The sequence below is a fragment of the Melampsora larici-populina genome (genome assembly GCF_000204055.1).
Source record: "Melampsora larici-populina 98AG31 unplaced genomic scaffold MELLAscaffold_33, whole genome shotgun sequence".
Taxonomy (NCBI): domain Eukaryota; kingdom Fungi; phylum Basidiomycota; class Pucciniomycetes; order Pucciniales; family Melampsoraceae; genus Melampsora; species Melampsora laricis-populina.
Window position 1 is genome coordinate 129,366 of NW_006768797.1, and position 24,833 is coordinate 154,198.

The window sequence follows — 24,833 nt, forward strand, 5'->3', positions numbered from 1 at the left end:
GCCAGTTCAGTCTCTTCGATAGACATAGAAGCATCGAGTTTCTTGATTGATCAAACTTCAGCTGTAATTAGTCGAAAATAATGCTGGTACAAAGACCTGATTGAGTTCGATTCAAGAAAGGATTGAAAGAAAGGATTGAGCATCAATAATTTGAAAAAGTGGGGATGGATGATTGGTTTATGTAGTGGGATTTTTCAGATCGAAGGGTTTGTTTGGGGATCAACAAACAAAAACCGTCCTTAGGGCATCTCCAACAGTCCTGAATTGCCAAAAGGCGTACAGGCTTGTCTGAAAACATACAGTAAGCTGTATTTTTTCTTTAAAATGATTTCCCTCCACCGCGCACATGATGGAGGGACTTCCGAGGTCGTGCTCCTTCCAAAACCGCCGAAAGTGCACAATATTCCTCTTAAAAGTTGACTGATATCTCATTGACTATATACTTGGTATGTAATTTCTTTCGATTATCATATTTATCTTTGGACGCATGTGGTATGATTATGTCCTAAACGTCGCCAATACTGCTTCCTGCATCTTTTGCAAAAGCCCTTCATGCATGAAGGTCTTGACATGCAATACCCAGTATCCCTCAAACCAAACTTCACACGAGTGGCCAGAGGTGAGAAATCTGCCGACCGGTGGAGGGTCGTTTTTTGACCCAACCCTGTAAACGTAACATACAGCTTACGCAGTGTTACGTTTACAAGGCACCATTGGAGATGCTCTTAATTTCATCTTGAATAAAAAACCTCATGACCTCTTTGGTCATGAAATGTGATTTTTTTTTTTTACAAAAATCGCTTTTCTACATGTAGAAAAGCGGTCATCTAGAATGTGCTTTCTGGAAATCCGGCCTAAGTGAATGCGGCCTTAGACACAAAGCAGCTATTTTGTAAAATAAATGTCAGTCAAAAACACCAACAGGGTAGCTTTCTCAATTAAAAAACTTTCCCTTGTGTTGACAATTTGAAGAGTACTGAAAAGTCATCAGATATCTCAAATGGGTGTAAAGCAGTCTATTGGTGTAGGGGTGTGCTACCCCTTATTTTGAGGATTCTCCGGTGCGCTCATTGAGATGCCAAATATGCCACACCCACCACCTGGATTGACAGAGGCTCTTTTGGGTGGGACAAATGGCTATGGGTTTGCATAGGTTTTGATGTGTAATACATACTAGAAGTGGTTTTGAAAAAAAATTAAACTTTTTGACAATGGCTGTAACTTGACAACTTATGTCATTTATGTCACTTTTGTCAACTGTTTGCCCAAATGTCAAATTGAGCCAAATTCTGACATTTTCCTGAGAGGCTTTAAAGAAACTCAACAGGTGTTTATAGAGCCAGAAAGCAAAGGTCTACACGGTTCTGAACACCAGAGACAACAACAACACACCTATAAGAGATGTGAATAAAACATGTATTGTAGTACACCAATCTTCCTCAGTGAACTGATAGTATTTGCATTACAAATGATAAAAGGCAAACCTTTATAGAGCCAGCAATCAGGCAAAGGTCTACACAGTTCTGAACACCGGAGACAACAACAACACACCTATAAGAGACGTGAATAAAACATGTATCATAGTCTAGACAGAATATATAAGTGAAATGTGATAAGAATAAATGAGAATATAGGTGAAGAAGTGCTTACACACCAATCTTCCTCAGTGAACTGATGAGGAAGAGAGGCATGGGGGGAAAGTGATCACAATCAGATTTAGTACAGTGATGAGATAGATTAGGTTTAAGTAAGATCAACTAGGTTAGAATTCTAGATTGTATTGGTACAAGATCTAATATGTCTTGGCGATGATATCTAGCTTAGCCTGTTGTGTTTGATGAAATAAATGTCACATTGTATTCTGACATTTCCAATACAAACCATTAAATAAAAATGATAAATTCAAACTGTTTCAATGGCACAAAAATGAGTAAAATCCAAGGTCAAATCCCAATATTTTTGGAACAAACCACAAGAGGGGCTTTTGGATTGGATCACTTGAGTATGCAATTGAGTTTCATTCTTTGAAAAGCTATACATAACAGTTATCAAGCAGGAATCAGTATAACATATGTGTGAGAAGTTCTAGAAAGCTCTTTGAGTAAGTGGCTTTGCCAAATGTAAATGTACCTGTGTTAATCAGGTTTGATGTAAGTAAGACGGCAACAAGCCTCAGCTTCACAAGAGCTAATAAGAACAAACCTGCACAAATGCAACAGGAGTCATGAGGTAAGGATGGACAAGTGAAAAGGTAAGTTAAGAGAATAAGACAGTACTAAAAATAGAAACATTGTAAAGGAGTTAGATATTAGTTGAGATTTGATAACAGGAGAAACACTTACAGATTCTTTTTGATGAGAGAAAAGAATCTGTGTGTGTGGAACAACTAGTACTATAAATACAAAAAACAAGACGCGAAGACACGGAAAAGTGGACACACTACAAATAATTAAATAAAAGATATTCAGGTCACAAGAGACTTATTCCCTAAAGAGAACACAATAACACCTGTTTTGATAATTTCATAACCTTCACTCATTTAAACAATATCCAATCATATGAATTCAATCCCAACTTGTAACTACATACTCTTAATCAGACCATTCTCGACAACTCTTTCTTTAAGTGTGTTCTTCCGGAAGTCCTTGACAAACAATAACACAACAATGTGAACTGATCAAGTCCTACTCTGCTTGCCGGCGTGAGCTGCAAAGGAGACCCTGACATAGACAATGCCTACATAGAGTTCTTCACTTTCTTCTCTTATCAACGTAGAGCCTGAGGAGAGGGTAGTTTTTGTTGGGCATCAAGTCTTTATCAATGAGGATTTCACCTAAAGGTGATGTCTCATTTGTTCATTTGGAGATGAAAAAATTGTCTTAATAGATCTTAGAAAAATTTGGTTATAATGTATACCAGAGGTACTGCACTCTAACTATTAGAATGAGGCAAATCTTTGGCATAGACTATGGTCCTAAGATGGTTCTAACCTCTAGGAGACCAAGATCAGGTGGATAGAAGAAGTGACACAGGTTTGAAAACCAGATAGCAATCAGAATAGATCTGCTGATATCATCTGGCTGCTTTGTATTTCCTATGATCCTTGAGGTAGAAACAATGGATGAAGAATAGTGTGCACACAAGGAATAAATCATGACAGGAAAATATAAATGTAGTACAAAGATTAATTTGGTGCCGACTGACCGCTCATTCTGTTGGAAAGGGCATAAGCCACCCCAATGGCATATCTCCTTCCTTATAATAAACTCATTACATATCAATAAACTATATATGTAGTAATAATAAAAACAAACATGTAACACTTAATTACATATAAATAAATACATGTAATCAACAATTACACGCATATTGCGCAAACTGTGAATTTCTATCTCATTTCATATTCAGTTATTATGTTCTATATGCTCTATTTTTTAATGTTTCTCTTTATATGTGATATTTAAAGAGATACACATCATTCAAACAAATAAATGACACATAGATCAATTTGGAAGATGATCCTGTGTGCTTTGTTTTATGATAATCTTTCTAATAACCACACATAGCCTTAGTTCAAGCAACTAAGTTGAATTGGGAACTTGGGAACCCAACTTAGTAGCTGTTCATCTAACATTGATCTTCTTGGCATGTGTGTAAGGAGTACACGTGACAAGTAGGCATGGGATTGTACAGTATGGGATTAGATAGGAACTCCTTACCTCTCATTCTCAACGCCCAGCTTCGAAAGGTCCTCACTCCTCAGAGAGCCAACTGGGTGACTTTTTGGAGCTAGGTGAGATTCTCTTATTTCTCTTTATTTCTCTATATCTTTGTGTTGTTAGATGGTTACTCACTCCTCAGAGAGCCAACTGGGTGACTTTTCGGAGCTAGATCGCAATTATACCAAAGTTCCAAGTCCATCGCTCTCGTGAGAAGTCGTGTCGGACTAGTTTCCGGACTCCTCAGTGAAGGTTCTACCTGAACCTTACACTTTTTTTGACTTGTTCACTTCGAACATAATAATCAAAACTCAAATCATCTACAACAACATACTTTCACCATTTTTTCATTCTATTTTTATCTTTTTTTTCTGTCACTCTGCAAATCCTGTCATCTGCCAATCTGCCAATCTGTCACCAATTCACCTCGGTCGATCAAACCTTATAAATTTGGTCTAACATCAGTTCAGTCGACAAGCAGCACATCTATCCAATTGTGGACTAGCCGAATGATCGGCGGCGCCTCTTTGAAACCTGAAAATTTTCTTGACAATCCCGACGTTTTGATTCGAGAAGCGAGGAAAGCAAAACAAAAACAAAAAGAAGCTGTCGAATCACCACCAGCACCACCTCCAGCAAAGTATTCCTGGAGACCCGAAACATCAGTATCGGGTTCCCCCAGCGCCAACTGACCGTATCTTATACGCCTCAAGTAGTCGGCCAAGCCCTGCCACAGTCTCTGCAGTCCATTTCTCGCCTCCGACTCTCTCGCCGTCAGCTTCAGAGCATACCGTCATCGATCAACACTTCAAGAAACTTTTAGGACATCAATCGAGCACTGAGACCCCGCACCCACCGGGGCATTTTTACACCGAGACTCCTGTATCTAAGCAATCCGACCTGACTCTCTCTGCACCTACTTTGACTTGTGTCTCAGCAAATACCATGTCAAACGAGCAGGATACGATTGAGGCCTTACGACAACAGGTCGAGAGTCTCAAACTCCAAAACGAATCACTGGCTCAAGCCCGACAAGAGACGCTTACCTTGCAAAAATTGGTCCGGGAACTCATGGCAGAGAAAGCTGCTGCCACGACGAACACGAACCCTCATCCTGAAGGGGATCAAAACACGGTAGGCATGTCAACCAGTACTGCACATCCTTTTGCGAAATACGCCCGACAAACACCAGACTCGCCGTCACCGTTGCCTCGTGATCAACCTAGACAAGGACCGAGTACCTCGAACGTGGCGGGCGATGTCAATCTCATGACGACACCGGGAGCACAACCTGCGGGGCTCGAGACGGAGACACAAGAGCCTGCCGCTGATCGATTTGATCAACGGACAACCCAAGCATCGCCAAACTTACCTGCTCAGACGATGTACCCACCGACTACACCTCTGTCGCCACAAGCTGCAGCCGCCTTGTACGCACCGTACATGCAAGCGTATTATCCCCCTTTTCAAGGGATGCCGACGAATTCGGGACAAACACCTATGACAGCGGACCGAATCAAGCTGAGCAACTTACCGAAGTTTAATGGCAAATTTGGCCGACCTGCGGACTTATTCCACTGGCAAGATATGATTGAGGAAACATTTGAAGTTAAAAACCTCACTGACGATCGCGAAAAGCTCAAATTACTCGGTTCACTCCTCAATAACGAGGAGATGTCGGCATGGTATCGATCAAACAAGGACACGCTGCGTCAACAATCGTGGGTTGATGCTATGAAGACGATGGCGTTGGGTACTCTTCCTCATGCTTGGTCGACAGACACTGAAGTAGCCCTACGACGAATCGAGATGCGACCATCTGAATCTTTTGATGCCTTTGTGAATCGGGCACAAACCCTACATCGGCTGGTCAAGAGAGTGGGACGAGTTACTGATCAGAATCTGGCAGAATACATTACTTGGGGAGCTCCTCAATTGTTCAGAGACTGGGTCGACCGGGAGAAACTTTTATTCAAGAACCCTTTCTTATTCCCTGAATTCAAAGAGGCGGCAGACGGAATATGGAGATTCCTCGTTAATTCCAAACTCTTATCTGAAGTAACGCCGAAACGACAACAACCTGTAGGAACGTCTGCTGCGACCTCTTCATCAACTCAACCATCAGCTCGTGTCCCCGTCGGCAGAATGAGATCAGATGAAGAACGCGCCGACAACGCTTGGCGATATCATGAATATCTCAGACGGTCGGGTATTTGTTCAACCTGTAAAGAAAAATGCAATAACTCGAACTGCTCAAAGAAAAGTATGCGTTTCATCTCCGTTCCGTCTGATTTCAATCCTGGCCCTCGTCCAACACGTTTGAACACGAACAACGCTACACCAACACCTCCAGGCGCTCCAACCCAGCGTCCTGCAGGAAGACAACCTGCTGCCTCCTCTTGCGTCGCCGCAATTGATACGTTTCCGGATCTATTAGCCAAGGACATTGCAGCTTACGAAGAGGCGGATCAAGTCATAGCTGAACAAGTGGAGGAGGAAGCTGAAAAGGGTAACGGGTGCGTACCTCCATTGTCAACAGCTCCTATCATCCTAGAATTGACATGCAATGGGAAACGGGTACGCGCTTTGATCGATTCAGGCGCGGGAACCAATCTATTATCCGAGAAGATGGCGCGTGAGTTACGTGTATGCCGTAGGCCGTTGGTGGCACCTGTCGAGGTACGCCTAGCAATCCCAACTGAAGGCACACCTTTAGTGTTGCGTGAATTTGCGATTGCTAACTTACAATCTGAACAACCCAGTATTCGCTTTGGAGCTGTATTCTTCAAGCTGGCACCGCTCGGTTCAAACTATGACATGATATTAGGATCACCGTTTTTAACTAAATTCAAGTTGGATGTTTCTCTTCATCGTCGAGCTGTATTGCATACAACAACAGGAAAAATCCTCTATGAAAAAGAAATGCAATATGAGTTGAATAGGCTGCTTTGTGTTATTCAGAATTTGAATAAAATTGATGAGGTTCAAGACTTGAGCGAGCGAGAGGCATCAGTCTTAAGAGAGTTTGAAGATATGTTCCCGGCTGAACTTCCACCTGTTGAAGACGGTGAAGGACCGGATGAAATTTTTCCTGATGGCTTACCAGATGTGAAGCGTCATGCAAGGCACCGAATTGTTCTCACTGATCCGAATGTCACGATCAATGAGAAACAATACGGTTATCCACTGAAGCACCGAGACGCTTGGCGTGAACTCCTGGATCAGCATATAAAGGCAGGACGCCTGCGACGTTCTCATAGTCAGTACGGCTCTCCTTCCTTGATTATCCCAAAGAAGGACCCGTCAGAGCTGCCTAGGTGGGTGTGCGACTACCGGACTTTGAACAAATATACGGTCAAGGATCGTACTCCCCTACCCAATGTGGATGAATCCATCAGAATTGTAGCACAGGGAAAGATATGGTCCAGTATCGACCAAATTAATTCGTCTTTTCAAGACAGAATGCGGGAAGAAGACATTCCGTTAACAGCAGTGAAGACTCCTTGGGGATTGCACGAATGGGTCGTCATGCCTATGGGGCTGACTAATGGTCCAGCAACCCATCAGGCTAGGAACGAGGAAATATTAGGAGAATTGATTGGAAAGATCTGCGTGGTTTATATTGATGATATTGTCATATTTTCTGACACAGTTGAGGAACACGAAAAACATGTGCGGCAAGTATTGGAGAGGTTACAAGCAGCTAAATTATACTGCTCATTAAAGAAAAGCAAGTTTTTTTGACGGAGCATAAAGTTCCTTGGCCATGAAATCAGCCGAGATGGAGTCTGTCCTGATGACGAGAAGGTAGAAAAGATTTCAAAGTGGAAATCACCTTCGAATTCAAAACAACTTCTGAAATTCCTTGGCACCGTCCAATGGATGAAGAAATTCATTGACGGGCTTTCGCATTATGCAGGGACTCTTACACCTTTGACCAGCACATCTCTGAAAGGTAAGCCATTCCAGTGGGGCGATGCAGAAGAGCACGCTTTCAACAATATCAAGCGCGTCATTACAACCCTGCCGGTATTACGAAATCTGGATTATGATTCAAAAGAACCGCTATGGCTTTTCACCGACGCTAGCGGTAATGGTCTTGGAGCAGCTTTATTCCAAGGGATGCAGTGGGATACATCATCTCTGATTGCGTACGAAAGCCGAACAATGAATTCTGCTGAAAAGAACTATCCAGTTCACGAGCAAGAGCTTTTGGCTGTTATCAACGCCCTGAATAAATGGAAACTCTTGCTTCTAGGTATGAGAGTGAATGTGATGTCTGATCATCATTCACTCACTAATCTCCTGACACAGCGTAATCTAAGCCGTCGTCAAGCAAGATGGCTCGAAACCCTGTCTCAATTTGATCTCGACTTCAAATATCTACGAGGTCAAGATAACTCTGTCGCAGACGCTCTTTCTCGCCGGGACGACATAGCCTTGTGTGAAGTGCGGGGATCTTTGGCGTCTGAAGAACTGCAATTGATTCGTGACGGGTACCAGCAGGATAAATTTTGTCTCAAACTTTGCAAGGTTTTGCCTTTGCGAGAGGATTGCATCGTACAGGATGATTTATTATATCTCGATGGACGACTGGTGGTACCGAACTATGGTAACCTTCGCCGTGATTTCATTTCACAGGCTCATAGTGCATTAGGACACTTAGGCATCTTGAAGACATTAGCCCGACTCCGAATCAACTTCTTCTGGCCGGGAATGGCAAAAGAGGTGGAGAGTCAGTTACGATCGTGTGATTCGTGTCAACGGAATAAGGCGCGTACTACTTCAACACCAGGGAAATTACAAACTCCAGACGTACCTACCAGCCCAATGGAATCAATTGCCATTGATTTCATTGGCCCATTTCCCAAAGTATCAGGTTATGACATGATCCTGACTTGTACGTGCAGGCTAACAGGTTTTGTTCGGCTAATTCCAGCTTCACAGCGCGACACCGCGGAACGGTCAGCTGCTAGATTATTCGCAGCCTGGTCCTCAATTTTTGGTCTTCCAAATTCCATCATTGGAGACCGGGATAAGGCCTGGACGTCGCGCTTCTGGCAACGCCTGCATGAGCTTCTGGGCGTTAAGGTAAACTTGTCAACGTCATACCACCCGCAAGCGGACGGTCGAAGCGAAAGATCAAACAAAACCGTTGGTCAGATCTTACGGCACCACGCGATGGAGAAGCATGGGAAGTGGTTTCAATCCCTTCCTTCCGCCGAATTCGCCATTAATTCGGCTGTCAACGTAGCAACGGGTGTGTCACCTTTTCAGTTTGTATATGGACGAGTACCCCGGTTATTCCCAATTCAGAACCCAATGGAAGAAGATGGTGCCGACGTGAAGCATTGGATTGAAAGGCGACAATCAGAATGGGCCATGTGGAGGGACAAGCTGTGGTCTAACCGAGTAGAGCAAGCGCTTCAATACAATCAACGACGGAGAGAAGGTCAAACATTCTCCGCTGGAGAATGGGTCATGATTGACAGCACGGATTGACAACAGATTGTCGGAGGCAAGTTCAAAGGAACTAGCAAGCTTCGAGCGCGTTACGACGGACCGTACGAGATCTTAGAAGTCCTGAACTCAGGCCGAGACTACCGGCTTCAACTGCCACCAGGTGATCTGACTTATCCAGTCTTTCATATCTCCAAGCTCAAACTTTATCATTCATCAGTAAAGGAATCAAGGGCAGAAGAGATTGCGGCCACGAGTTTGGCCTCGTCACAACCGGAACCACCCCCAGGAGAGACTCGAGAGGAGCCCATGGGGCATGCTAGGAATTGTGACGAGGGGGTGTGCATTCAAGTTGATGCGCTAACACCCCCGCAATGTGAGTGTGCTAATTTTCTCAATCCGTGTTGTAAAGAAATTCTGGGCAAGCATTCCTCTCTCCAAAATAATAGTTTAACACCCTTCGACGACTCATCAAGACAAAAGAAATCTAAACAAGATCTCGGAGTACTTGCACCCACCAAGTTGGGTTTGTCAATGCCGAAAACAACCCCGACAGGTCCTGAATTGGAGCCCTTGGGGCATGCTAGGTTAATTGACAAGGAGGTGTGTATCATATGATGCAATAACGCCCCCGCAATGTGAGTGCGATAATCATCCTTTTCTCTATAAGTTTTGTGAACGGCTGGCAAGCAATATTCTTTTCAAATAAATGCAGATTCAAACAATCACGACGACGACAATGCAGCAAGAATCTCACGACTTCGAGATCATGATCAAGTTAATTTAAATGACGCAACATATTATGAATTAACACAAGACTTCAAGATAATGAATTTACCTCAAGACTTCAAGATAATGAATTTACCTCAAGACTGCAAGATAATGATTAATGAATTCTCACTTTCTTTCGACAAATAATTTTTTTTCTTTTCTTCCTTTCTCTTTTATATCAGTTCAATTTGGTTATGTTTCCTTTTTTTCTTTTTTCTCTGCTTCTTTTTCTCTTACTTAGACAAATTATTAATTCAATATTCTCTTTTGGGGCGAGTTATGCCATTGGTGTGTTTTCTTTTCTTTTTTATTTTAAGTTTCTTTTGGTTTTGGGGGATGGCGGAATTGATTTTTAGGAAGGGGGGGTGTAAGGAGTACACGTGACAAGTAGGCATGGGATTGTACAGTAGGGGATTAGATAGGAACTCCTTACCTCTCATTCTCAACGCCCAGCTTCAAAAGGTCCTCACTCCTCAGAGAGCCAACTGGGTGACTTTTTGGAGCTAGGTGAGATTCTCTTATTTCTCTTTATTTCTCTATATCTTTGTGTTGTTAGATGGTTACTCACTCCTCAGAGAGCCAACTGGGTGACTTTTCGGAGCTAGATTGCAATTATACCGAAGTTCGAAGTCCATCGCTCTTGTGAGAAGTCGTGCCGGACTAGTTTCCGGACTCCTCAGTGAAGGTTCTACCTGAACCTTACAATGTGATGGCTGCCAACAAGGGAAATCTAGGTTTCTTGTGCTAAAAGGCAGGGTTGTAATAGAATGAATTACAAGGGTGAATCAGGGATCATGTAAATTAAAGATCACTGATACTAAAATGTAGATCATTACACACACAGATCTTATTGTACCAATCACATGCAATCATGTATGGATCAATGATCAACTTTTCTCAAGAGGTGTTCACACTAGGCTCCTTGACATGTTTTTCTTATGTTGCTGTGTGTTTTATGCTTGTTCCAATGGGTATATAAACCCTTGCTTTTGTCTTGTTTCTTTTCCTCATCCTTTACAATAACAAAAAAAATGTACGTAGCTTCAACAACCAATCAATCCATCCCTATCAACCTTCAAAGTGTCTTTTCAGCCCTGTTACAGTCAGTAGGCACAGATTCACAGTCTTTCTGCTATTTCTCTCTGTGATTACTATTGTGAACCGCTGTCCTACATATGTAAGACATATGTAATCAACCTGTAACATTTCTATATCAACTATTACATGGGTGTTTCCTTTCTCAATCAGCTTCCTTATTGACACATTCAATATTTTAAATTGAAAAAGGATGCAGGTTGTATTAGACAATGAATTTCACTTCCTTTTTCATCTCCTATGACCTCACTCATGACATGTTTCATTTACTCTATGAAGTTCATTCAGTATCTTACTTTTGTATCCTTCTTCTATCTTTAATCTTCTACAATGGTTTTGCAAAGCTCTCTTCTATATAAGTTTGAATGTTGTCACAACTACTTGTTCCTTTTGCCATTCACTCTTATATTTTGTTTTGTGTACCTACAGGTACTTCTGCTTTATTGCCATGCTTGTGTTCTCATGCATTCCACTGAGAACCCTTCATGTTCCTCTAAAGCTTGTACTTCTATAAGTTGGTTCATGCATTTGCATTTCAGTGCATTGATCATGTGCACACAATGACTATGTTTCTGCCTGAGTCAAAGTTACCAGAAGCTGTTCACAGTGTCACTTCTTGTGAAGCCATCCATACATCCCTTGGGAACCTGAGATTGAATCATATCACACTTAGACTTACCACTCTAACATCAGGAGATGTGTGATCTTGCATGTATAGTAGTTGGTACGGGTATTGACAAATGGGAATGGTTCAAAAAAGGGTTTGTCAGATAATGTAGCAACCGGGGTTACAGCATTCACATCCATTCTTCTCAGCACAGCCAGCATATTTGGCTCAGAGCCAAAAATCCAACAAGTCCTCGGATTTTGACTCCGAGTGAAGCACCATCCAAGGATCCAATCGAGGCCATGGCCATCGCCAGAATTTGCCTCGGAATCATCCCTTGGGTTCCCTTTTCCTCGGGGGCGCCATCCAAGGACTCCTTGGGCATTTGTCTCCGAGACAAATATGCAGACAGTGCAGGCAAGAATCATTTTTTCACTCATCTCATAGTAAAATGATTATGATGTCACAACAAGATGGATGGATAGGAAGAAAGAATCATTTCCCTTTTTTCCCAATCTATACATCTAAAATTGTTAAAACAAAAAATTATTATTTCCATCCACTTACATTATCTCAAAAATCTTTTTTCTCTATAGTCAAATTCATTTATCATAGATAACATTTTTTCGATGTCCTCCCACCCACCCAAGCTGAAATTCATCTCTAATGTTTATTTACCTTATCAAAAATATCAGTATCAGTATTTTCAGTTTTAATTTTCATTGAGTTGGTTTCACATAAAAAAGTTGTCATTTTTTCAAAAAAAAATCTCTTTTTATCAGCAAAAATTGTTAGAAAAAACATGTAAAAAGTAGGAGTTGGTGCGTCAGACGCATATGCCGCCCACTGAACTCTTCTCAATTACTCTCAATTCTTCTAGTACTTGTTTTTCTTCCACCCAGCATTTTCAGAAACATGACAATCAAGCTCGCCTCAGAGGCCATTTAGTGTGAACCAGATACTCTAAGTATCCAAAACCATATGACCCATTCCCTAATTGCTAAACAGGGCAAGATGCTTCTATCCATCCAAGCTTACTGGATCATCCAAACCTTTGGAGTTTCTGTTGAAATCAAATATTCTCTCAGCATCCTAACCGGATCAGCACTCAATGCTCATACAAGTCCATGATATAGGTTTCAGTGAACTGTAGGAATACAATCTAACAGCAATATAGACTTATAGTGAGTTGTATGACCAATCCAAGATGAAAGGGAACAAGGTCATAATGATGACAAAAGAAACAATAATTTGGTCTGACCAACGAGGATTCCATACTTACTTCACAGAAACTTTGGAATGAAATTCCATAAGCTGGGAGTTTAGCAATACAAAGTCAAAAGTATCTGTAACCAAAATTGCACTCATCCCTTGGTGGAAAGGGTAATGGAAACTAGTGAATGGTAAGGTGATCAATTGATAAAAACACAAGAAGAAGAATAAGGATTAGTCTTGACGTCATTTTCTGAATCATCTTGATTTCAAGTCCATCTGTGAATATACATTTTGGTGAACTCTGCTTTATTGCACGCAGGTAAAGAGCAGCAATTATTAATGTGGGATCAATTATCCATTTCAAGAATTGAGGGAAATAGGGTGATGATAATGCATGGTGGTCCAAGAGGCAGTGTTGCAAGATTATATTCAGGCTTGAAATCTTTCAATCATCCAAAATAAGACAGTAAGCTCTGATTCTTCAATCCGTTTATGGTCTGTGTTCATTTGGGATTGCTTCTCCTGAAAGATTTAGTGCAGTCTTCTATCAACTCTCACATATTTTGAAACGGTCATCAGCCATCTTAATATTCAGTCAATATGTTCGTGACCTGATCTACAAAACTCGGAAAACAACTTTCCAGGTAACAACACATTGGGCGCTTTAAAGAAACATGTGAAGAATAGAATATGTTTGGATCTCGAATAAGAACTGACTAAAATCGAAAATTGCCATGCTTATTGCCCTTGTTGAGTGTGACTCCAAGTTTCCTACTGGAAATATTTCAAGGGATCCTTCCCGAGCTCTCAACTAAAAGATGGCGAGGAAATTATCCAGGACAACGTAGATGGAAATCTGTCCCTGCTTGAAAATTGGATGTTAAACCCATCCATGCGCCAGTTTTTGTATGAAGGCAGAGAGCCTGCTTAGCAAGATTTGGTCGGAGGAAATTTGATATAAATACTACCCTTTTGCTCACCTCGAAACATTTCTTACCATCATTCCATCGATATATCATTTCATCCATTCTAAGATTCAAAAACACATCCAACACTTACCTTTCTCGCCAGTTCTCTAACAAACTATCCTTATCTTCTCGTGACTACCTTTCGGAAATCCATATACACATCCAATTCCTTATCTTTACCCATCCCTTCAACCGCAAATCTCCGCCATGCATTCTCAATCAAACCAGCCATGTCGTCGTGCACGATTTTTATCAGCATTAAAGTTATCGGACAAGCCTAACAAGGTTGTTGGTATCTCGTCCTCGAATTTTAAAGTGAGTTTCGTCACTCTCTTTCAAAGGAATTGTGATTCTCTTGTTAACCTTGTTTTTTTTACTTTAGCGTGCCAAAGCCTATGAAATGGCTCATCCAAAACCGGTGGTGAAACCCACACTGGTAAGCGTTGATGTCGTTGGAATTTTCATTTACCGTTTCATTATTGGTCGTTAGAGCTCATCGCTCTTCATTCATCTTGTCCATTTAACAGGACCTAAGCGATCCACTACTGGTCGCTTTGGCTCGAGCTGCAAACACCTCAACTTCCAACCGATACGCTGGTCAAAGATCCGTAGGTGATTTTCTCACTAACCTTTGTGATCTTTTATCTTTATCTGATTTGATATGTATACTTCCTTCCCATAGACAAAGGTTCCTGTCCGCGTTCCAGCTGGGTTCCCAGTCAATCAGAACTTTAGTCAACGGGTACATTGCACCTTCAATGATCTAAAGGACGAGACGGAAGAAGTTGGTGCGGATGAAGATGAAGAGTTGGTTTGTTTATGTTCCACTTGATTGCTTCTATGTGGATATCGTTACATTTTCATTTTTTGTTTCGTTATTGATCATTGAAGCTGATCCCTGTTTTTTATTGTGTCGGTTGAACAGGACCAGTGTGATCCACTGGTAGCAGCTTTGGCTCGATCCACAAACAACGCAACATCCCGAAGATATGCCAGCCAACGATCGGTTAGTGATTTTCTCACTAACCTTTTGGCATCCTATATTTCACTCTTGTCTGACATACATATTTCCTTCACATAGACCAAAGTTCCTATCCGCGTTCCTGCTGGCTTCCCTGTGAATCAGAACTTCAGCCAAAACGTGATTCACACCTTTGATGATGTAAAGACCAAGGTGAAAGTTGAGGGACCCAGTGCGGATAAGGTTGTTGTCTCGGTACGTCATGTTCGACTTGATTGATTTCTCCATCTCCGCGTACAACGTATTTTCTTGACAATGTTATACAATACTGATACTTCTATGTGATTTCTCTTCAGTCGTCAAAACACGGAAAGTCAAGGGGCACTGAATTTCCAAGATTAGACATGCCCGTGTCTCAAAATGATTCCAACTTGGTGGACTGGTCAACTTCTACGCCAGTCCGAGTTGCAAGAACGAACAGACAAACACTGCCTAGCAGAGGGTCTTCAACCTTCTTCACACCTGGGCTCACCGTCTCCTCTTCTTCGGCCACATCAAGTGTGGTATCACCCATTGGCTCTGCTTCCAAGACGCCAACTTCCATTTCATCGGCAAGAAGAGTTGTATCCTCAACTGGACCAAGTTTGACCACTCCAAGGTGGTTGAGTAGGAAACAAACTACTCCAACCCCCAAGGATAGGCTCTATACAATCCACGAGGCTTTACTTTCCCCTTTTGGGTTACCTTCTTCGGCTCCTGAGGCGATTCACGAAGGTAAATCACACGCTGAAGTTTTGGCTAGTTTAGGGTTTTTGAACAAGTTTTATAGTGAATTGTGAAGTGAACGACGACCGCGGGATTTGTCCTTCACCTCTTGTTTACATTGTTGTTTTCATTTTGTTTTCTCGAATGTTTTTTCTTGTTTTTTCATTTTCTTTATCTTGCAATAATTTTCTATCAATTTAATTACCCTTTTTCCTTTCATCTAATCAATTTTCCTTTATCTTTATCAAAGCAAAAACAAACTTCAAGCCATTCCTTGTTTTTTGAAATTCCCAATATCCTCAGTTTAGTAGGATTTATTTGGATTAGTCTTAACAAGGATGAAGATTTGAATAAGACAACTTCAAGGTTTCAAACAAATACAAAGAGACATGGATTCTTTGGTTGAGTCATCTATTAAAAATATAGGTTCAAACTTCTTTGAAATGTGTGATTCCCTTTTGGGTAACTCTTTTGTCTGTTTGCGCATTTGTTCTGATTTGATTTGACTCTTGCTACCCTGTGATTTATGCTCATATGTCATGAGCTATAGTATACTTGAAGATCAATTCTATACCTCATCTTCATCTACCTCATCTTCAACACCATACTTGATGTCTTCAAGTGGAGCTTCTTAACTTGGAGCCAGGGCAGAAACCATGGAGTTAGCCCAAACCAGAGGTGGTGCTTCATTTTGAGGAGTAACAGTAGCAGTAACAGTAACAGTAACAGTAACAGTTGACAGGGGATTGGGCCTTGGCATGCTACTGCTGACATTTGGACTGATGATGGCAGCAGGGTCAAAAGAGCAGTTGGCTTTTGAGCTTTGAGATCCAACCAAGGTGGAGGACACATTGGTGTTCCAGGATGGAGACTCAGATGGCAGTTGGACTGCGGATGATATTAATCCATATTTTGGCGGGGGTACTCATGTTCATAATAATCATAAGGATCTGCCCAGTCAATTAATTCCAGATTCAGTTGCTTCTTCAACTTCTGTCTTGGCAGTACTGTGAGTTAAACTTTGATATGAATAATCAGAGGGTTGGACCAGTAGTTTGGGGAACCGGAAAAATATATGGATTCAAGTATGGATTGAAGTGAAAACAAGGTGGTTGAGCTGGCAATGGTTGAAAAGGTATCACACAATCAGGTCCTGAGGGGACATCAGTGTTGTACTCTTTTTTAGCTAATGATGAAGGTAGAAGTGTCAAAGTGAAGAACAGCTTGATGGGAAGAAGGTGTCAGCACTTCTCTTGGACTTTCAATAAGGACAAAGAGAAAAACAAAAGAGAACTTACCATCTTGTGACTGATGGGTAGTGTTGTTTGATGGTTGTTCAATTTGTAAAATCAAGAAGTCCTCTTCTGTATTGGGATGATGAGGATGAGATGGATGAAGACATCCTCTTACCGCTTCTGAGCCAGAGGTCATCTTGCAAAAATCTTGGCATGAGCAGGGCCGGGTATGTATAAACATGGCGAGGAAATACTCGGAATACACCTGGTTTCGGGTATTGTCGAGCCGGGCACTAAATAGTGGTGTGTTAATTTCATGATCAGCATCAGAATGTGATTGGATCGATCGAAGAACCAATCGACTCATGAACAATCAACCATCAACTATCGACAACTCAACCATCCACATTCAAGATGGCTATCGTTCCATTACTCAATCAAAAACATAAATATCAAACTAAATCAAACAGAAGGATCTCATCAATCTTTCATAATCGAACCAGAAACCAATCCATCTCAATCTTACGATTCATTTGGATTCTCACTTTAATTTATTCTGAATGGTTTCAATTCTATAATCAAATCTCATCTTGTCAATGGCCTTCAATTCCATCTGATGAATCACAACCTGATATCATTCCAAATCAATTTAATTTACTTATCATTGCTGATCCTCAATTACCTTCGATTCCTTATTCTTATCCAACCAGATCTTATTTACTTCAATTCATTAGTATTCAAATCATCAATCAATTCATTAGAAAGTCTTGGAGATTACTCATTAGGATTAGAAAACCTGATGCGATTGTTTTCTTGGGTGATCTTTTAGATGCTGGTGTGGCTACTACAGATCAATCTGAGTAAGTCAACATTCTTTCAAACCTGATCTCTTTGATCAATCTACACTAAAAACATTCCTACATATTCTAGATATCAATCATATCTCGATACTTTCCGACATACATTTCCAATCCCAAACTCATTATCTGAATCCAATCGAATCATCTATTTAGCGGGTAACCATGATCTTGGATTAGCACCATGGACGAATTCGACTAATTCTAATTTAGTTAGAGAACGCTTTGTTCGTAACTTTCAACCTGGATCACTTTCAGGTCATCTTGAATGGGGAAATCATTCGATAGTTTGGATAGATTCGATTGGATTGATTGAAGAAGATAAACAAAGCAAGAAGAATGGGGATCAAAGTGATCAGGAGAAAGTGGTGGGACCTGTAAAGAGCTTTATTGAAAAGCTTAATGGACGTAGGTTTCTGTGATCTGTTTGTGTGATTTATCCCGTTTATTTTATTTATTTATTAGATCATCAAGAACTTGATTGAGTTGATCTGTTTTCGAAATATCAATTTCAACCAATTTACTGATCATCTTCATTTACCTTTTTCTGAACAATCGAAATTATAGCCGATACACTCTTACCTAAAGTTTTGTTTACTCATGTTCCACTTTGGAGATCAGAAGGAACTTCTTGTGGTTCGTTACGTGAATCAAGACGCGAAATTCATCAAGGTTCAGGTAAGAATTATCAAAATGAGATTTCAGAAGAATTATCGAAATTCGTTTTGGAAAAAATTCAACCTACCATTGTTTTCAGGTTAGTAAAAATAAGGAATCTGTTTTGAAAATTCATTTATTTGAATCTGATCATACATTTTAACTAATGTGTCTTCATTTTTTTGTGGCTCAGTGGTGATGATCATGATTATTGTGATGTAGTTCACACTATACCATCAACATCATACGCTAATCCGTCTCCTTCATCAATCCATGAAATCTCAGTCAAATCATTTTCAATGGGAATGGGTATACAAAGACCAGGATATCAACTCTTATCACTCTCGAATCCGTCCAGATTTGATAAACTACCTGAAAAGGATTCCACCTTTGAAACCTCATGTCTCTTACCCAATCAAATCAAATCATACACTCATCTTTATGTACCATTATTCTTGATCAGTTTGTTGATGATCTTTGGAATGCCGATTTGGAATGTAATGACCTCTCATCGATCTGGTAGGATACGACAACAAGCCAAAACCAATGGATTACCAATCCATCATCGTCATCGGAAATCATTATCAAGAACCTTGATGTTTACGAAAAAACCCATGAGCGTTGGATCTGATTCGTCTTCAGAAGAGAATCGATCAGATGAAGAATCAGGACATCATCGATTGATCTCACAACATTCTAGACAATCGGGTAGTTTAAGTTTAGCCGGTGAAAGAGAAAGTTATCCGTCTGGCTTACTCTTCCAAGAAGGAGGTCTCATCAGTCATCCTAATGGGTTTAATTCGCCTAGTAGTGTGATCAGTTATCATTCTCCGGTCGATTCGGGTCATGAAGATGATCGGATCTCTCATCCTTTACCTAATTTTCAAAATTATCATTCTGGAAGCACAAATTTGAATGAATTCAATGGATCTGCTCAACGAAATAGTGGTAAAGTAAGTGTGATTTAGTTTTCCTAAATTTTGTAGATCTATCATTTGATTGTTTTGGGTTTTTTTTTCCGTTTTGGGTTTGGCTTAGCGTCCTTGTTTACCTAGTAGGTATTCTAATTCAAGTAATTCAGATTTTCATCAACTTGGTACAAGAAGAAACCGATCCTGTGAAATCTTGTTTAAGTTACTTTCAATTTTCATTGGAAAGAAAAGAGTTGAAAGATTAAGAAGTAGTAGGAGGGGAAGTAGGAGTGGAGGTGGTAGTAGAAGTAGAAGAAAAGGTGAGATGGCAAAAGCTTGGAGTCAGTTTTGGAGTTTGGTTTGGATGATCGGATTGGTTTATGGATTGATTTGGTGTTGGTATTGGTGGTGAAAATCAAAAATATTGAAGAAGAAAAAAAGTCAAGTTTATAGGTTTCTTTTTGGTTTTGGTTTTGGTTTTGCATTTTTTTTCTTTGGTTGATTGGTTGATGAAGATGGACAAAGGTTTAAAAAGAATCTGGAACAAACGAATCTTGGAATTTTTGGAAAATTTTATATCTAAGAAGCATTTTTGATGATTATGTACTTATTTGGTTACGGTAAGGTATTGCTGAACTGATGATCATGGTGAAATTAAGGTGATGATAGTATGAGTCAATATCACAAAGAAGCAAGTATGTAGAAAGTAAGTAAGTTGCTTATGTTGTTGTCCAGAGACAAGTTTGAATGGTTATTTATTTTGCAACACACACAAAGCACCAGAACCACGCATACATGTACATAGAGATGAAGAAAGATGAGGGCACTATGAAAGACTTACCTATGAGTCAAAATCACCAAGAAGCAAGTAAGTAAGTTGCTTATGCAGTGATAAAGAGACAAGTTCAAATGATGAGGATGAAACTTGTCTGGACTCATATATAGACAGCTTTATATATGAAGAAGAATAGTAGTGGATTAGTCAAGGAATTTGATTCACAACATCCAAATGTATAAAGAAAGTACAAGAAAAGGAGAAGAAGGTAAGAGGGTCAAGCTTCTTCCCAATGAGTTTTTTTTTGATGATACTACCTGTGAAGGAATGCAGAACTTCCAAGAGGGAGTTTGGGCATTGCAAAATAGGGATAATATTATGGAACTTATATTCACCTCTTGAATGCGATTTTTAGAGTGTTATAAAACCATGTTCAGAGAGTCAGATATCTTGAAATCCATGGGTTTTCTTTGTGCTAATCTGTGTATATTTAGTGGGTTTACTATGTAGAACAATGTGAACAAGACACTGACTTCATTGCCATACTTCCAGCATCTCTCAAAATTTCATATCTTGGTACTTTCATGCAACAAAATAGGATTAATTTGAAAAACAAAGACAGACATTTGGTTCACTCGATAGGCTTCTCTTCTTGAGATCTATCATCTGATCCTCAGAGGAGAAGAATTGAGAATTATAGTTTGAAAACCAAGCTTGAGATCATACCACACTTGCTGTGTAGGGAAAACTTGACATTGTGATCAACAGTTCAAGAGCCTTTACACAGATCTGATCACTTTTACCTTTAAAAAATTCTTTTTTAGAGAGCTTGGTTGTGCTTGACAGATGAGGTTTGGATTCTGAACTGTTTTGTTCACTCAGGAAGGGGAAAAGGGTTATATTTAGAAGGAGACATATTCTCAAAGGTTTGTGTTCTCATCTTGAAAAACATGCAGTCTTTTTTTGTGTCAAGAAAAAATCAAATTCATTTTGAATTGATCATCATCTCTCTTGATAATTTCAAAAAACTCAACTTAAGATTAGGAATTTATTTGGTTTTCAAGAATTGGAAAAAAACAGAAAAGTTTTTCATGAGGTTAAAGGTTTTCATGTTTAATTTAGATTTCTCATATCTTTCACAATCAGTATATATAATAAAGAAGAAAGAAAAAAGGTTTGAAGGTATGATGTGAAAGAGATGAGGTTTGTCTTAATTCAAGTCAAGGTTTGAATAAGGAAATTATTGACCAAAATAGAATCCTATCACCAGTAAGAAAACAGGAAAGAGTATAAGTTTGAGAAGGCAAGAGTTTCAAGGTCTAGGGAAACGGTGAGATCCGAATCAACTGAATCTACTTACGATACGAAAGATATCCGGCAAGAAGAGCCAAGGGTAATAGGTAGCCCATTCCGCCTGATGATTCGTCTTGGTGAGTTTGACCCGTGACAGATTGAGCAGATTTCTTGGCAGTAGGAGGACCCTTGGTTGCATGCTAAAAGAAATGAATTTGAAAGTTTGATTAATACTCCTAATGCAAGTTGAGAATTGGATCGATTGAAAAAAAGGCTTACTTCTTTACAAGTTCCTACAAGATATTGATTCATTAAATTCCTGGCTTCTTCACTATGACCTACATCTTCAAAAGCTTCGGTTGCATCTTTTCCAGATTCACCTAATAAAACTTCATCACCACCTGGATGTTCATCTAAAAATTTTGAAATTGCATAAACTTTTCCATGAATGAGTAAATGTAAATTAGATGAACTTGATAGTGATGATAGTTCTTCGGCTGTGAAATCCTGAAAGATTATCAAAGATCAGTGTTTTTTGGTCTTCAATTCTGATCGATTGACCGTCAAAGGATACTACTTACTTTTAGTTCTTCTGTTTTTTTTTCTTCAGACATCTTGGAATGTTGAATTGAGGAATTGATGATGATGATGAAGCTACTCGATCATTCACTTCTCTTGATTTACACTCAAAACCAGTCAGAAAGTCAACTTAAGCTATACAGCTTACTTATTATGTACATATCCACGTAGCTATGTATTTAGGCCTCAAGTACGTCTCTTCGACTGGTTGGGGTTTATGTACTTTACAATCCAACTTAGTTGTCGTCCATTGCTTTGATCAACGCTTCGATGATGTACGTAATGGATAAAGAATTTGAAGCAGCTTGGCGCCCCGTTTCACCCCTGTGGCTCCTATAGATTGATAGATAATCACATTTACTTTCATACGGACGTAAACTGATGTTTAAAAGGTCTTACCAGTCGATCTATTTGTCGGCTTGGTGGGGCAATTTGCAGTAGTTTGCCAGATAGTTGATTGCAGAAGTGAAGATACAAAAGGATAACGTAGTCTGATTTAGACATTTGAATTCGATCGAGCCTTGGTTCAACAAATGATGAATATAAGTGAATATATCTCCTCAGCACCTCTGAGAATCTCTTATGATAATCGCCACAACTGTCAAAATTGCTCAACAAGCTTTGCTAACTTGACGTGAGTCCCTCAAACCGTGACGTTGGGTTGGTTGGGTTTGTGTTAAGCAAGCAAATTTTGCGCTTCTTTGGGTCCCAAGAAGCAATCATTATGTGTGATAAATGTTTCTTTGCGCATCAAAAACCCGGACTTGGATGTAGTCTCCACACCTACCTGCATAGCTGTTCAATTGAGGGAACATGATGTAGCCAAACTCTCCACAAGATTGGATATCAAAAGCCTGTTTGAACCTGAGCGATGTGAACTTTTGAGCGTAAAGGGGTGTCTATCCCCTAGCTCAGTCTTTACTTCTGCTCTTCTTAGAATCGCAACGAGGAGATGAGAAGATGGAAAACCCAAACTCAACGTTCGAAGCATTCATCGATCCATTTGTCAAGGTACATGACAACCCTTCCTTTTGGACCTGTGAGTGAGCGTGCAAACAGAGTTATGAATTTAAGAAAAAAATTGAAGCAAACGGGTGATGAAGCAAAACACTGACCATTCAAACATTGAACATTTGGTATCTCTTGATCTGGACCTTTGCAATCATGATCTTTTGAAGATCATAAAGCAAAGATATTTGATCAGTTTTTGAAATGTGGAGATTGGAGAAGACAAAGTTCCGATACATCAAATTGTGTGACGTACCATTACAGATCTGATAAGATAGGAAAGGTATCATTCAAACATCACACATTGTCGAAATATCGTGCATTAAACCAGAAAAGCAGACATCAGAAACCTAAGTCTTCAAACAACGATTCCAAGAAAGTGGAAAGGTGGATGGGTAAAGTGTCAAAGAAATCCGATGAAAGCTTACATCGGGCAATCGGATCCTCATCTTCTGTGTTCGATTTCCATTGTGAATCCAAAAATCAGTCCTCGAATACGCATTACACTTTGTACTACCAGAGGTATCTCTAGCATGAGGCCAATGATAAACACTCTTGGGATCCATAAAATCTTTACTTTTGTTCTTGGTCTCTGCTTCGACATGCACACGAGCGGTAGGAGAGACAAAGAATCGGAAATTACTCGCAGGCCCTGACATCTCACATCCTGCTTTTCTAGTCCATGTGATATTAGCGTGACCGGTGAAGAGACTGCTGTCTTTGGCGTCAGAATTCCCTTCATCTTTCCAACGCCAATACACATGTGCACTCTGAGGTGGATGTTCCTCTGCGAAGGTTAACTAAGGATATAACAAAGGGGCATCCCTCTGAATTAGTATTGTCAAAAAAATTCAGAAGAAATTTTATAATTCAAATTAAAAGCTGACCTACGCTTGGTAAAAAGATACAGAGACCCAGAACGAGAGTTGCGTGTAAGGAGAACATTGTATGAAAAAGATCTGAAATGTTTGGGTGTGTTGAATAGGCGTTTGAAAGGCAAGGAGAAATAAAGATATCGAAAAGAAGAAGAAAAAGGTAGTCTATGCACAAGTAGAAATTGACGAGATGGGATGTGGATGGGATGTGAAAATCAAAAGGTCAAGTTGACTTGATAACCTGCTTTTTTATTCATCGACTAGGTATACATGTAAGTGATTTATTCCTTTGAATCACTACCAAGATCCTGCGAACTCGTCAAAAATGAAACCTTCAACATACATATTCGGCGGCGATTGGTGACCCATCCCGAGGGGATCAACACTATTGCATCCGTCCCGCAGGCTAGGATACATCTTTGGCGCCATTCGATTCTTTCAACATTCATTAACAATAAGAGATGCAAAAGTGGATGCGTGTACAGAAGAAGATTCGACTCCTCATAGTTTGGGTTCAAATGAAAAAGTCAAGTGAGGGAGAAGGACCCTGGCACAGCCCCAGGTGAGTGGGTTTTCTAAAATCACCGATTTTAGCCTTTTTCATAGCGGAAAAACATTTTGAAAGACCTTTCAGGTCGATGGGCTTTGGTAGTGCTTGCTCAGCTCTGCTTGCGTGGGTCCTGAGAGAGTTGGGAGATAGCGTCAAGAGTCGAAACTCGTTAAAGCGAGGGAGCAGTGCAATTTCAAGAAATTTCAATTCCATATCTACAAATCTTTTCTGTCTTCTGATCATCCAGTAGCATCCAGTTTATCATAATAACTTAGCGGATCCCGAAACCCAAACGCTATCGCAACGCAACTGCCATTGACAGCGCAGCGGTCTCGGTATTGCTGTGAGGTCCCAAAAATCGAATATTTTGTGTGAGAAATGTTCAATCGCGCATGAACCCCTGGACGCGGATGTAGTCTGTACGCTATGTAGCTACCTGCATGCCTGTGCAATTCAGGGAGTGCTATGTAGGCAAAATCTTTACGAGATTGGATATCAAAAGCCTCTTTGAGCCTCAGTGATCAGACTTTTT

The 24,833-nt window shown here is 40.3% G+C and overlaps 2 protein-coding genes across 2 annotated transcripts in view; both read right to left on the reverse strand.

Annotated features, from left to right (window-relative positions):
* Window positions 1–21,793, reverse strand: part of MELLADRAFT_37823 (uncharacterized protein) — a gene marked incomplete at both ends in the record, with an annotated part of 37,915 nt that extends 16,122 nt beyond the window's left edge. Inside the window, 2 exons of the mRNA XM_007412935.1 lie at window positions 21,264–21,351; window positions 21,577–21,793. Of these exons, the coding sequence (XP_007412997.1) occupies window positions 21,264–21,351; window positions 21,577–21,793 (305 nt within the window). The remainder of the gene's footprint in view (window positions 1–21,263; window positions 21,352–21,576) is intronic.
* Window positions 21,794–22,843: 1,050 nt separating this feature from the next.
* MELLADRAFT_108918 (uncharacterized protein) lies at window positions 22,844–23,821 on the reverse strand (the record flags this gene model as incomplete). The annotated part of the gene is made up of 5 exons (XM_007412934.1): window positions 22,844–22,905; window positions 22,984–23,037; window positions 23,133–23,142; window positions 23,305–23,676; window positions 23,768–23,821. 5 exons carry the CDS (start codon window positions 23,819–23,821, stop codon window positions 22,844–22,846), a joined length of 552 nt encoding a protein of 183 aa, XP_007412996.1.
* Window positions 23,822–24,833: the final 1,012 nt, after the last annotated feature.